Source organism: Oncorhynchus kisutch, linkage group LG4 (genome assembly GCF_002021735.2).
Source record: "Oncorhynchus kisutch isolate 150728-3 linkage group LG4, Okis_V2, whole genome shotgun sequence".
Taxonomy (NCBI): Eukaryota; Metazoa; Chordata; class Actinopteri; order Salmoniformes; family Salmonidae; genus Oncorhynchus; species Oncorhynchus kisutch.
Window position 1 is genome coordinate 63,243,347 of NC_034177.2, and position 15,448 is coordinate 63,258,794.

The following is a 15,448-nucleotide window of genomic DNA, read 5'->3' on the forward strand; positions in this document are numbered from 1 at the left end:
TTAATAAACTATAGTTTTGGCAAGTTGGTTAGGACATCTACTTTGTGCATGACACAAGTCATTTTTCCAACAATTGTTTACATCACAATTCCAGTGGGTCAGAAGTTTACATACACTAAGTTGACTGTGCCTTTAAACAGCTTGGAAAATTCCAGAAAATTATGTCATGGCTTTAGAAGCTTCTGATAGGTTAATTGACATCATTTGAGTCAATGTCTTTCAAGGCCTACCTACAAACTCCGTGCCTCTTTGCTTGACATCATGGGAAAATCAAAAGAAATCAGCCAAGACCTCAGAAAAAAATGTGTAGACCTCCACAAGTCTGGTTCATCCTTGGGAGAAATTTCCAAATGGCTGAAGGTACCACATCTGTACAAACAATAGTACTTAAGTATAAACACCATGGGACCATGCAGCCATCATACCGCTCAGGAAGAAGACGCGTTCTGTCTCCTAGAGATGAACGTACTTTGGTGCGAAAAGTGCAAATTAATCCCAGAACAACAGCAAAGGACCTTGTGAAGATGCTAGAGGAAACCGGTACAAAAGTATAAATATCCACACTAAAACGAGTCCTATATTTACATATCCTGAAAGGCCGCTCAGCAAGGAAGAAGCCACTGCTCCATTACCTCCATAAAAAGCCAGACAAAGGTTTGCAACTGCACATGGGGACAAAGATCGTACTTTTTGGAGAAATGTCCTCTGGTCTGATGACGAAAAAATAGAACTGTTTGGCCATAATGACCATCGTTATGTTTTGAGGAGAAAGGGGGAGGCTTGCAAGCCGAAGAACACCATCCCAACCTTGAAGCACGGGGGTGGCAGCATCATGTTGTGGGGGTGCTTTGCTGCAAGAGGGACTGGTGTACTTCAGAAAATAGATTGCATCATGAGGGAGGAACATTATATGGATATATTGAAGCAACATCTCAAGATATCAGTCAGGAAGTTAAAGCTTGGTCGCAAATGGACAATGACCCCAAGCATACTTCCAAAGTTGTGGCAAAATGGCTTAAGGACAACAAAGTCAAGGTATTGGAGTGGCCATCACAAAGCCCTGACCTCAATCCTATAGGGAATTTATGGGCAGAACTGAAAAAGTGTGTGCGAGCAAGGAGGCCTACAAACCTGACACTGTTACACCAGCTCTGTCAGGAGGAATGGGCCAAAATTCACCCAACTTATTGTGGGAAGCTTGTGGAAGGCTACCTGAAATGTTTGACCCAGGTTAAGCATTTTAAAGGCAATGCTACCAAATACTAATTGAGTGTATGACACAGTGTGTCCTTGCCTTCGTAATAGTGTTAAATCCAAATGTCAGGCTAAAAGGATTTCCGTTATATGGTTCTTACCCTGACAGTAATCTATGGGCCAGGACAGTAATCCACTGTTCGGATTTCTATAAACAGCCACTACTAACTTCAGCTAATTTTAGCCATCGCTAACCAAAATTGTGTCTGCGTCTCCTGGCCCTCCTTTAGAGCTCAAACACACTGCGATGGCGAACTGTTTAACACTAGAACTGCCACTCCTCGCTATCCCCCTTACTATGTCAATAAGCAGCCCTTTTGACTGCAACATGCTAACAGTCTAATAAATAAAAGTCATATACTGTATGCTATCGGAGAAATAATCCTTTGGTTGTGTTTATGAAAGTCTTGAAAACATTAGAATACGAGAAACAATGCATTTCCAAGAACACAATAGCATTTATGCTACTAAAGGTGATATGTAGTTGAGGATATAAACAAGCAGGAAAACCATGCACCCGGACGGAGGCTGCTTCATTTTACGTGATGCCCAACTTCCATCAATACGTCTCCTTCACCACTAGTGGTGATAAAGTCCTAGACCTCTGTTACTCTACCCACAAGCAGCATAAAAGGCAATGCATCGCCCCTTCGGCCAATCATTATTCTATACTCCTGCTTCCTGTCTTCAAGCAGAAGCTCAAACAGGAACTATCCGTTACTCGCTCCACAGAGTTATGGTCCGCCGAATCAGAGGCTATAATACAGGACTGCTTTGTTAGAGCTGACTGGAATATGTCCTGGAACTCCTCTGATAACATCGACGAGCTAACCACCTCCGTCACCGGCTTCATTAGGAAATGCACCTCTGACGTGGTCCCCATAGTGAAGTTTCGCTGCTTCCCCAATCAAAAGCCCTGGATTAACACAGAGGTTGGCACTAAGATAAAGACCAGGCTTACCGTAGAGAGGGCTATCACTGCCAACCCCCAAGCATTACGGCTGAGGACACAATCAACTCCTGTTATGACCGCTGCAGAGGTTTCAAACTAACAAAAGGACAGAAGGAATAAGGTGGAATCCTATTATACAGGCTCTGACACCCACCGCATGTGGCATGATGGATTACAAAGGAAGACCCAGCCGTGATATGCCCAACAGTGCCTTTCTACTAAACAATCTCACTTCGGCAAAAAACAACACCGAGCTGTGCATGAGGGCCCCAGCCGGCACTCACAAGGCCACGGGGCCGAACTATTCCAGGGTGTATTCTCAATGTTTGTGCAGAAGAGCTGGCAAGAATATTCATGGTTATTTTCAACCTCTCTTGTCCCAGTCTATAATCCCCACGTCTCAAGCTGACAACCACCATTCCTGTTCCCAAGAACTCTAAGGCTACCTGCCAGAATGACTACCGCCCTGTAGCACTCACATCTGTAATAATGAAGCGCTTTGAAAGGCTGGTTGTGGTACACATCAACTCCGTCATCCCAGACATCCTAGACACACTCCAAGCATACCTCCCCAACAGAGCCATAGATGATGCAATCTCAATTGCACTCCACACTGCCCTCAACCACCTAGATTAGAGGAATACCTTTGTGAGAATGCTGTTCATTGACTACAGTTCAGCGTTCAACACCATAGTCCCCTCCAAGCTCGTCACCATCCTGGACTTCCTGATGGGCTGACCCCAGGTATTGAGGGTAGGCAGCATCACCTCCGCCACGCTGATCCTCAACACGGGGGACCCACAGGGGTGTGTGCTTAGTCCACTCTTGTACTCTTGTGTTTACCCACGACTGCGTAGCCACGCACAACTCCAACACCATCATCAAGTTTGCTGACGACGCGACGGTGGTAGGCCTGATCACTGGCGATGATGACCACAGGAAACGGGGAGGTGACTGCACCAATGAGAGCATCTTGACTGGCTGCATCACTGCTTAGTATGGCAACTGCACCGCCCTTGAATGCATAGCTCTAGAGAGGGTGGTGCGGCTAGACCAGTACATCACAGGGCCGAGTTCCTTGCGATCCAGGACCTCTATATCAGGCGGTGTGAAAAGAAGGCCTGGAAAATTGTTAGACACCATCCACCTAAGCCCATAAACTGTACTCTCTGCTTCCGCATGACAAGCGGTACGGGAGCAACAAGTCTGACACCAACAGGTGCCTGAACAGCTTCTATCCCCAAGCCATAAGACTGCTAAATAGCTAACAGAATGGCTACATGGACTATCTGCATTGACTGTTTTACTTTATTTTCACACTTACTCTATGAACTCTCACAGGACTTGCACACACTGACACTCCAGCACACTCACACATACTCACTTAATTTGCTCACACACACAACATGCACACACATTCATACTCCCCGGGCTCCCGAGTGGCGCAGAGGTCTCAGGCACTGCATCTCAGTGCAAGATGCGTCACTACAGTCTCTGGTTCGAATCCAGGCTGTATCGCATCTGGCCGTGTTTGGGAGTCCCATAGGGCAGCGCACAATTGGCTCAGCGTTGGCCAGGGTAGGCTGTCATTGTAAATAAAAATGTGTTCTTAACTGACTTGCCTAGTTAAAGGTTTAAATTAAATAAAGAATAGTGACTAAACACACGCACACTCACATACAATCATCATATATGCTCCTGATGTCTAGTCAACTTTCCCCCTTTTACATATCTACCTCTACCACTCCAGTATCCCTGCACTTTGTAAATATTGTATTGCCACTGACCCTGGAACTGACCACTTAGTTTACTTACTTACTCGTGTTCTTCTTATTTCTATTTCTCGCATGGTTTTTGTTCTACATTACTTTATTTATAGTACTACTGATATTGATAACTGCATTGTTGGGAAAGAGTTTGCAAGAAAGGCATAAAACTTGAAAATTGCTGGCGCGTGCTCATGTATGGACCGCAAAGGAACAGCGATTATTCTTGGAAAAAGTGATAGTTGGAAACCCCCGAATCGGCTCTGTCTGTTCGTCTTACCTGAATGAGACTCTGTAGGAGAATTATGAAAAAGTCACTTTTTGGCATTGGGTGAAAATGACATGTCCTCTTAAAACAGCTTTAACACATTATGTTTCTGATATAAACATTCTTACAACATATGTATGTTAAATAGACTTATTTAGCGGAAGTCAAAGAGGGGGGGGGGGGCATGACTTAAACAATTGCAGAGATATTTACATTTTGACATTAATATGCAGTCAAAATACTGCCTCTGTGCTTCTTGTGTTAAAAGCAGAGAGCGACATTCCGGTCACTCTGACCAGAATTTTTGGATCATTTTCTGAAATGGTGTAAACAGCCATCATTCGCTGACACCCAGCAGGGGATCACTGCTTGTCTGCTTTTAGTTGTACGTACCTCCCTGATTACTCCTATCCTGGGTGCCACGTCTGGGACTCCTGGCCCTCCCTCTTCTACTCCCTGTTTCAGAGACAGACATCTCCTCACCTCCATGCCCGAAAGGAGATGAATCCCCTGTGTTAAGGGGTGTAATGATTCATCATCATCCTTTTCTCATCTGTCTTGAGTGTCCCCGGGCAGAACGGGCAGTCCTGCATCGTCCTTTTCACTCTCCCAGCTCTGACACCTAATGTGTGGCCTGACGGCTACAGGAGATACTCACCGCACTGCAGTACTGGAAAACCTGTGCTCTGGGTCTAATGATGTAGGCTCCAATATGTGGTGCTCGTTGGAAGAAAAGCCACACCTTTTGAATTCACTAGTATATCACTGGGCAGTGGTGTAGTTGTTTGTGTGCTTGTTAAGAATCAGAGTTTTTATCCATCGGATTATGAAACTAAAATGGCTTTAGTAGCCTATTTGTTTGTCCAACAGTCTGTTGTTTGCTGAATAGTATTCTTTCTATAAGGACCTGGTCATTCTCTTTTTAAAGGCTTTTCTATATTGCTGCAATTGTTACAATCAATCTTCTTCAGCATGGTATGACTTGCAGTTGTGAGCTTTTGTTGAAAGTTCTGAGCACAGTGCAAAGTGTTGGTGCTGTAAATGAAAGTGTTTAGGTCCCTGTAGACCACAAACTCCACTCAAAATGTTTTAACCATTTGGCCTCAATGTTTTAACCTTTACTCCAAAGCTCGTTTTAGCAAATTGCTCCTCTAAAGTGCAAATAAATATCTGGGTGCGTGCATACTGGTGAGTGTGTTTTGTGCATTCGTGCCGTTGAGCAATCATGTACAGTGCCTTCAGAAACTATTCACACCCCTTGACTTTTTCCACATTTTGTTGTGTTATAGCCTGAATTTAAAATGGATTCAATTAAAAAAAATATGTCACTGGCCTACACACAATAGCCCATAATGTTAAAGTGGAATTATGTTTTTCTAAATGTTTACAAGCTGAGTGAATAAGTGAATGATCTTCAACCCCTTTGTCATGGCAAAGTAAGCATGTGCTTATGAAGTAACCTAATTAAGTTTCATGTACTCACTAATAATAGTGTTTAACATAATTTTTTATGACTACCCCATCACTGTACCCCCCCCCCCCACCATTATTAATAACACTTTGAATGGTGTATCAATACACCATTCAAAGTGGTACACCCAGCGTCCTTCCTAATTCAGTTCACTCAGGGATTTCCCCATGAGGCCAATGGTGACTTTAAAACAGTAAGAGTTTAATAGCTGTGGTAGTGGAAAAGTGAGGATGGATCAACAACATTGTAGTTACTCCACAATACTAACCTTATTGACAGAGTGAAAAGAAGGAAGCCTGTACATAATACAAATATTCCAAAACATGCATCCTGTTTGTGATAATGGAATCCTGTTTGTGATAATGGAATCCTGTTTGTGATAATGGAATCCTGTTTGTGATAAATTGAATTTAGCTAAGCACAGGCAAAATCCTAGGGGAAAATCTGGCTCAGTCTGCTTTCCAACAGACACTGGGAGACAAATTCACCTTTCAGCAGGACAATAACCTAAAACATAAGGTCATATATACATCATGACGACATTGAAAGTGGCCCAGTTCCAGTTTTGACTTAAATTTGCCTTGAAAATCTGTGCAAGACTTGCAAATAGCTGTCTAGCAATGATCAACAACCAACTTGACAGAGCTTGAAGAATTTTAAAAAGAATAATGTGCAAATATTTGACATTCCAGGTGTGCAAAGCTCTTAGAGACTTACCCAGAAAGACTCACAGCTGTAATCACTGCCAGAGGTGATTCTAACATGTAATATCTCAGGGGGTTGAATACTTATCTATTATCTATTATTCTTTCTTTTTTTAACAAATGTTCACATTTATCTTCCACTTTGACATTAGAGTATTTTGTGTAAAAAAATAACTTTTAAACCTATTTAATCCCACTTTGTGACACAACGAAATGTGTAAAAAGTAAAAGGGTGGGAACACTTTCTGATGGCACTGTAGTTCCAACTAGAATGAACACACACTTTGTCCTCAACTCAAGTTAAAACAGTAATTCACCCTGTCAACTTGATAAATGTGCTTGGCCATTATTTAAATACCAATTAAGTTATTCGGTAGAAGATTCAGGGAGTTTGCCCAAGTCTCTGTGTGTTTTGTTTTCTCATCCTGGCATCAACACTTCTGACTCTGACACAGTTGTGTCTGCTGTAGGAGGCCTAATCCAATCCCTGGTTATCTGTATCTCCTGCTCTGCAATTTGGTTCCACGCTGTGGGTTTGCGACAGGAGAATACTATTATTTTGTTGCACTAAATGGGGGAAGAAGTGTCTCCTAGCAACAGTCTGCTGCTGCCATGATGCCTGAGGAAGGTGGAATTAGTCTAAGCAACCAAATAAGTCCCCAAAGAACACAAGGAATGGCCCCCCTCTCTTTACTTCTTCTGCACTGAAGAAAAACTCAAAAGTGAACATTGATTTCTCTTCCCTCTTCTATAGTGAAGGCCTTAGAGGTGGAATTAGACCTCAAACGTGTTAGTCGTCTGCTGCTGGAGTTTCCATTCCATACTTAGGAAACCCATTTGACTGCATTGCTAGTCACGTCAAAGAAGAAGTGTGTTAAATGAGCAATGCTCTGCATGGTTTTACGTCAAATAACCATGGTAGCGGGATGGCAGAGGGTTTCATATTGGAATTTCTCCCATGGCCATAGAGCACGTGAATTGAATACATTTCCCATGAACCTCTTGAGAAATACACCAGTTAACATAGAGATTTACTTTTATGGTACAGTATAGCCTCCCCATTGGGCAAAGACGTCAAGACGACGTTTATTCCACGTTGGTTTTTTTTTTCATTGAATTGACCTGGAAGCAGCATTGCTTCTACCAGTGTGTTCCCAGTGGGTCAGTGCTAACAGGAATGTTACTGTAGTGAAGTGTATGAGCTGATTTTGCATCAAATAACCACTGTGGCGGTGTAGAGACTTTCATATTTGAGTTCCTCCTGTACATTTCCATTGAAATCTCTTGAGAAATACACCAGTTAACATGGAGACTTACTTCTTGGTATAGCATAGCCTTTGTGCATACATTACTTTTTATGTCAGTGTAGTGTTTGAGACACAGATTCTGTGGACTAAATGGCTTGGGTTTGGGATCACATTTCCATTAAACCTCTTAAGGAAAACACCAGTTAAAAAAGACTTACTGTAGCCTGATATCATGTTAGTTTAGCGTATGAGACTCTCTATGTGGACTAAATGTATTATTCACACTTTCGTGACAGGCTGCATAATTAAATAAGCGGGGTTGGCTCTGTTAATTGGCTGTGGGCTTGGAGGGGGCTGTGCATGTGGGTTAATACCAAGGTGTTGTTGTTTATGTTGGTCTCCACTGCATTGGTGCCCCACATAAAAAGCATGTGTGGAGAAAACCTGGGAGTGCCTCCCTGGCGTTGGGATTGGAAAATGCCATGTTCCCAATGTTCTCATTCATCCATGTCGAATATAGTGGTGTAGGGATCTGTACATGGGCATACGTCCACACATCGGCACACAGTCACATACGTAATACACACACAGGTTGGTCGTTCCAATATTTAATTTTAAAAGCTTGTTATATTAAATGCAGTGCCCTAGCTTTAAGATAAACAACATGGAAAATGTAATGAATCAGATTTTTTTAATGAATAAGGAAATGTCCCACGTCACTTTTTCTAGGAACATTTAAACCCATTTAACGTTTTCACCATCATTGTAAAGCCCAGGTTATTTTGTTGCTTTGACAAAGTCATTTCTGAAGATAGTTATTTGTCCCTCATTTTAAGGTCAACCCTGTCACATGGACTGAACTATAATTTGAATATGGTGAAACTATTCCTTTTTAAAAGATTTTTTTCAAAAGAAACATTGAACATTCAAATCATAGTGAGAAAGCAGGTGAGCATTTTCTGGTGTTTTGTGGTAGAAAACTGAGAGAGTCGACCGTAACATGTCACCCCTGTTACCCATAGTAGATGGTCTAGAAATTAGTTACGTTTTTTTTTTTACTGTGTGTTAAGCTTGCATTCAATTGCCCCTCCTTGCTCCACTTCCATTCCCTCTGTCACAAGGGGAGCTATGGCTGATTTAAAATTAAATCATCAATGGTAAACCTTGTAAAAAATGTCTTAATTTCATCTCTTTTATGGGGTAAAATGTTTTTTTATATATTAAGTGGAACATGCTCTCTTTATGACAGAATATAAACATTTGGTGAAATAAAAGGTTTTTCTTAACAGCATTACACGCCCCCAAAAGGGTCTCTTTGTTGAACGACCCAGGAAATACTTACAAGCCTCAATGTACAGATACACTTGCACACACGTGTAACACTTACAGCTACCCATTCTGTTCCACACACGTGTAACACTTACAGCTACCCATTCTGTTCCACACACGTGTAACACTTACAGCTACCCATTCTGTTCCACACACGTGTAACACTTACAGCTACCCATTCTGTTCCACACACATGTAACACTTACAGCTACCCATTCTGTTCCACACACATGTAACACTTACAGCTACCCATTCTGTTCCACACACGTGTAACACTTACAGCTACCCATTCTGTTCCACACACGTGTAACACTTACAGCTACCCATTCTGTTCCACACACATGTAACACTTACAGCTACCCATTCTGTTCCACACACGTGTAACACTTACAGCTACCCATTCTGTTCCACACACGTGTAACACTTACAGCTACCCATTCTGTTCCACACACGTGTAACACTTACAGCTACCCATTCTGTTCCACACACGTGCAGTTCCATATTCTTAGACAATGATTTCTGTGTTTCTCTCTGTTTCTATCTCACAGGGATATCAAACCAGACAACATCTTGTTAGATGAGCAAGGTGAGAATGCCTCTTCTTAGAGATGACTTTATCTTGTACTCATTAGATGTTTACGACGTGTGTGTGTGTGTTTTACCTTTGTCACCTGCTTTATGAAGCCACGTGTAGGCCATTTGAGTGACATTGTTGTTCATGTGCGTGTGTACAGTATGTGTGGTAGAGAGGGAGAAAGAGAAAAATTTCCCTATGTACAGTAAAGCGAGCTTCTGAGAAGGAAAATGGTCCAAGGTGACAGGTAGGACACACAGTCAATGACTCTGCAGGACGTTACTGTAGGTATCACCACAGTAATGGGGTCAGCACTCATGCAGAATAGCCAGAATGTGTGTCTCACACCCCACCATGCTTTGAAGACATGCAGAAAGAAGCACAAGGACACACTAGTCCTCTTCACTACTGCGGTCTATAGACATCAGCTCTTACAGTAAAATGCTCAGGCAGACTCTCTCTGCTTCAAGTCTGTTTTTATATATATATTTGTAATGTAATGTTTTATTGTTTTAAGGACAGTGACAGGCAGAAGGTAGAGACGGAGACAGATACAGACTGGGAGTAGGGGCCGAGGCAGGATTCATAACCCCGTCGCCAGCGGGTAGACCAGACTCCGGCAAACAAATGTCTCGTTGACACACTGAATCATGTTTTTACTAAGATATTTGTGTTTTGTTTTTGTTTGTCAGTTAGTTAGTCAAAGTTAGTCAGAGACAACAAATTTGATTTCGGTTACATCAGGCAATAAAGATAGAAAGCCTACTCAAGTTCAGACAAAAATAGATACCGTAGCTTTAAGTTTCTTTTGGATCGTTTTGTTTAAGGAAAGAAACATGTTTTTGGGAGTTTTATGGATGTTACAGTATATTTGAGTTTGTTTCTAAGGAGCGCTGTCTTCACAGGCCACGCCCACCTGACAGACTTCAACGTTGCTACAATAATCAAGGATGGAGAGAGGGCCACGGCCTTAGCTGGAACCAAGCCCTACATGGGTAAGACTTTTTTTATTTATTTTTTATACCTGTTATTCCTTCAGCCCTTGGAAACCTTTGTCACTAGCCTGGACCCAGATCTGTTTGTACTGTCTTGCCAACTCCTATGGTCCTAGTCACGACTATGACGAGACAGATCTGGGACCGTATCACTAACATACTGTGTAAATATCCATTCGTGTTTGATGGTCTCGTGTAGGTGTAGCCTAGCTGACTGACTCTGTCTGTGTTGTATCTCCTCCAGCCCCAGAGATCTTCCAGTCCTTTGTGAGCGGGGGGGTGGGTTATGCCTTTGAGGTGGATTGGTGGTCACTCGGCGTGACGGTTTTTGAGGTGCTGCGTGGATGGGTAAGGAAAGGCATTATGGGAAGTGGAACTGAAGCTTACTGTATGTGGTTAATACTATCTTCTTTCCATTTCTCAGTCTGTCTATGCTTTCTTCCCTCTCTCTCTCTCTCTCTCTCTCTCTCTCTCTCTCTCTCTCTCTCTCTCTCTCTCTCTCTCTCTCTCTCTCTCTCTCTCTCTCTCTCTCTCTCTCTCTCTCTCTCCCTCTCTCCCTTACTCTCTCTTCCTCTCTCCCCCTTCCCTCGCTCTCTCTCTCGCTCTCTCCCTCTGTCAGAGGCCCTATGAGATCCATGCCAGTAACTCAGTGGAGTCTTTAATGCAGCTCTTCAGTACAGTCAGTGTGCAGTACAACTCCACCTGGCCCAAGGATCTGGTCCATCTCATGAGGAAGGTAAGTGGGGAGGGGAAGTGGAAGGGGGACGGAGAAAGATGAGCGGAGGGGATTTCGATGTTTGATTTATTACAATCCCCATTAGTCGATGCCAATAGCAACAGCTAGTCTTACTGGGGTCCAAGAAGAGCGGCGAGCAGAGGAAAGGAGAGTAAAAGTGAGGAGAGGAGATGAGGGGCAGAAGTGGAGAGATGGGCTGCTGTAGAGGGGAGAGTTGTCAGGGGAAAGTCTACAGTGGAGTAGAGAGTCGAGTCAGTGGTTAGAAGACATTGGGGGGGGGGGCCTCACAAAAGTAGTTGAGGTGAAAGTGGATGGAGGGAGAGTTTCCTTAGGCCGAGGGGAACAGAGGGAGAGATTTAGAGATATAAGGACGAGGTGAGACAAATGGAGTGACAGGGAGTCAGAGTAGTGAGGGACTACTCTCTAATCTGTGCGTGTCTGCTCCAGTCAGAGCCAACGAGGCTCCAGGGCGATGGCATCTGTATCTTCCGCTTGGCTGCGGATCGATTACCATGTCTGAAACCCACCTAGACGGACCTAACCAGCCCTCTGGGAGAAATGACTCGTCTGAATTTTCAGAGTGGGAGAATTTGGAGAGAGATGGTTGACATGGCAACCGAACTACATCCCAAAATCATTTCTCCTAGGTTTATGTTAAGCTATCCCACGGCGAAACTTAACAGCTGTTCTATTTCAAATAATTGTTTCGATGTCTCACAAATGGGGATTCACTCTAGAAGATTCACTAACTGAAGAACCAATCACAGCGTCTGTTGGAGAAGCTCTCCTCAGTGCGACTAGATCACTGTCTCCTACTGAACTGTTCTCAGGCGAAACCGTGAGGTTAAAGCTGCAGAACATAGGACCTCAGCTCCTGTCGATAGTGTTGAGTACTGACTGAGAGGAAAGTTTTGCTTAGAGTATAAATAGTTTTCTACACCTCAGTCTCCGGTGGTAGCTAGCGTCACAAGCAAGCCCCAGGTAGTTGAGCCGTCACTGGCCAATGACCTCAAGCCCAGTGCTGCGTCACAGACCGACGCTTCTCTTCCTGGGAAGACAGAGTGCATTTCCGCCTCCATCTTCCAGATGTTTTACGTGTCTGCTGCACATTCATTAGAGGAGCCATTGACGGATGTAGAGAGGGCATCACACTGGCACCAGGGTTTTTACGTGGCAGGTAGAGGGCATCACACTGGCACCAGGTTTTTTTCGTGGCAGGTAGAGGGCATCACACTGGCACCAGGGTTTTTCTGTGGCAGGTAGAGGGCATCACACTGGCACCAGGGTTTTTTCGTGGCAGGTAGAGGGCATCACACTGGCAACAGGGTTTTTTCGTGGCAGGTAGAGGGCATCACACTGGCAACAGGGTTTTTTCGCAATGCAAAACCCCCAGCCGACACAGCAGGCTGCGAACCCACCATTTGGTTCCCCTTACAGAGGCCGACAGTGGGGGATGTGGTCCTTCGCTGCTACCGCATCCAGGTCCCATCCACCTGATTCCCCTGGGAAGAAGGGTCACCTGACCTAGGGGTGCGTTCCCAGCTGTAGAGAGGGGCAGCAAACAGGTCACTACATGTTCTGGCCTGTCCCCCGTGCCACAGCTCTCCCTCAGTGCATTCACAAGCACCTGAGGCAAAAAGACAAATGATCATTCACCCCATTCTGGACCTACTTCAACAGCTATCTGAGAAAGTACACGTTTCGTATTCTTACGCTCAAAGTGCTGTCTCGCTCTATTCGTCGAGGCAATGTTACTCAATGCTTATTTTCACATAAGTATTCTGCCAGCACACGGGACGTTTCTCAGGTTTGCCTTTCAAGACACAGCCTGCGAATACCTCGCTGTCCCCTTCGGGCTAGCACTAGCTCCACAAACGTTCAGCAAGTGTGTGGAAGCAGCCCCAACACAGGTAAAAGCGTTATGCGACATGACTTCCCTTTTAACCCATCTCACCGGCCAAACGTTAGCCTAGTATCATGGAAGAAGATGACTGAAAATGTGTCATTGGCTTTATTACTCTGATTGGTTAGAGATGACTAAACCGCTGATTTACTTTGTTTTGTACAACACCCCTCATTTTGACGTCACCACAAACAACTTTAGTCTCAGACTGAAGTATGTAGCGAACGATAGAGCAGCAGATTAATTCAGTTTGAGTTGTCAGGCAAGGATTCTCTCTTTCATCGTGCTACACTATTGGACAACCACATCACGTTGTTCCGATAGTGCCTCTCCCTCTCCCACTCGGTCACGCTCAAAACCTGCCTCTGAGTGCTGGGATTGATTGCGTCCCCCATCTCAGTTGTACCGCTAGGACTACTGAGAATAGAAGAGAGCTCACCTCTTCCCATTATGCGCAACTCATTTCCTGGGTGTACTGAATGTAAGAGTAGACTTATTGTCCAGAGGGAATCCACTTTACGGGGATTGGAGACTCCATCCCCAGGTGGTGAACCAGATCTGGGAGATACACGATCTAGTCACTGTAGATCTCTTCGCATCGAACAAAGACACACACACTGTCCGTTGTTCCTAGCAGGAGATGCACCACTGGGGTTGGACCCACTGACACCTCCTTGGCCAACGGTGATGATTTACGCTTTTCCTCCTCTATGCTTGATACTCCCCACTCTGGACAGAGTGAGGGAACAAGGCTTATCCCTCCTCTCGATAGCCACTCGATGGCCATGGAAGCTCTACTCTCCTGCTTTACAATAAGCCCAGGCTGCTACCATTAGGGTCTTTTGACCCAAAGTGAATAAAGATGTTTTCCACCCTCACCCAGAAACCATGCCCCTCTGGGCCTGGCCCGTGAGAGGATGCGACAGGCTTGCCAATCGGAATCATTGAGACTATCCAGAGTTCAAGGGCCTCTTCGACACGCTCACTATATGGAAACAAGTTGTGCGTTTTTGAGAAGTGGTGTAAACAATAGCCTTCAGATAATTCCTTACCGATGCTTAGTATCCAATGTTTTATGCTTCTTGCAGGACATTTTAGGCAGAGGGAAGACATTTTCATTTTCCACTGGTTAAGGTCTATTTAACTGCTATCTCGGCCTGTCATATAGGCTTGGACAGTAACATAGTAGGGATACGCCCTCGGTTATGTCGTTTTTTTGAAGGGAGCGCGTTGCTTATGCCCAGTTTCCAAGCCTTTAGCCCCATCTTAGGACCTGTCTATTGTGCTTGAGGCAATTTTGCAGCAGCCTTTTAAGCCACTGGATAGTGTGGAGATGAAATATCTCTCCTTCAAAACAGCTTTAGTGATTGACCTTACATCAGCAAAGCAAGTGAGTGACCTGCATGATTTGTCAGTCCACCATTCGTGCCTACAGTTTGCACCGGTGTTATCCAAGGTAACATTGTTACCCATCCCCGCCTTTATGCCTAAGGTCAGAGGCAATTAAAATGGTCTCTTCTTAGAGCTTATGGCTTTCCAGCCGCCGCCCTTCACTTCTACGGAAGAAGAGCGTCTCCACCATTTATGTCCAGTGCTTTGATAGAACGAGAGCATGTCGAAAGAGTGGCCAACTCTTAGAGTGGGCCCCTCTCTTGTCAACGGCTATCCCATTGGACAGTGGAGGCTATTGTATTGCCTTATAATAGCAAGGGTTTGCAGTCAGGGTTGAAGAGTAACTGATTACAGTTACCGTTTTCTTGTAATCAGTTATGTTACAGGCAAAAATATTGTAATCAGATTACATATACTTTTGAAAAACTAGATGATTACTTCTGGGATACTTTTAGATTCAAGATACATTTATGAAACCTTTCTGTTTTCTCAATGACATTCAATTCAGCATTGGAAAAAGACACAAATGTAAGTTTGTTCGTCCTGAACGAGTCTGACCGCAAGTACAAGACCACTATGATGACATGTCAAATGCGTTTGATGGATGCTTTTTGTCTTCTTCTGATGCCTCTTAAGGGGAAAGTAATTCAAAAGGAGCTGAAAGTTATCCGTTTATCTTAGAGTTTGGGTAATCCAAAAGTAACTTTACTGATTACAATTTTGGACGTAACTAGTAACATAACTATAACTAGTAGTTGTAACGGATTACATTTAGAAAGTAACCTACCCAGCCCTGTTTACAGCCCCGGGAGGGCCTGAGGGCTCATTCCACCAAAGGTATGGTTACTTCTTGGGCA

The 15,448-nt window shown here is 44.0% G+C and overlaps 1 protein-coding gene across 1 annotated transcript in view; it reads left to right on the top strand.

Moving 5' to 3' along the window:
• Nucleotides 1-15,448, top strand: part of LOC109888954 (serine/threonine-protein kinase 32C) — a 143,419-nt gene that overhangs the window by 113,979 nt on the left and 13,992 nt on the right. Inside the window, exons 5-8 of the mRNA XM_020480101.2 lie at nt 9,540-9,577; nt 10,471-10,560; nt 10,805-10,908; nt 11,180-11,296. Of these exons, the coding sequence (XP_020335690.1) occupies nt 9,540-9,577; nt 10,471-10,560; nt 10,805-10,908; nt 11,180-11,296 (349 nt within the window). The remainder of the gene's footprint in view (nt 1-9,539; nt 9,578-10,470; nt 10,561-10,804; nt 10,909-11,179; nt 11,297-15,448) is intronic.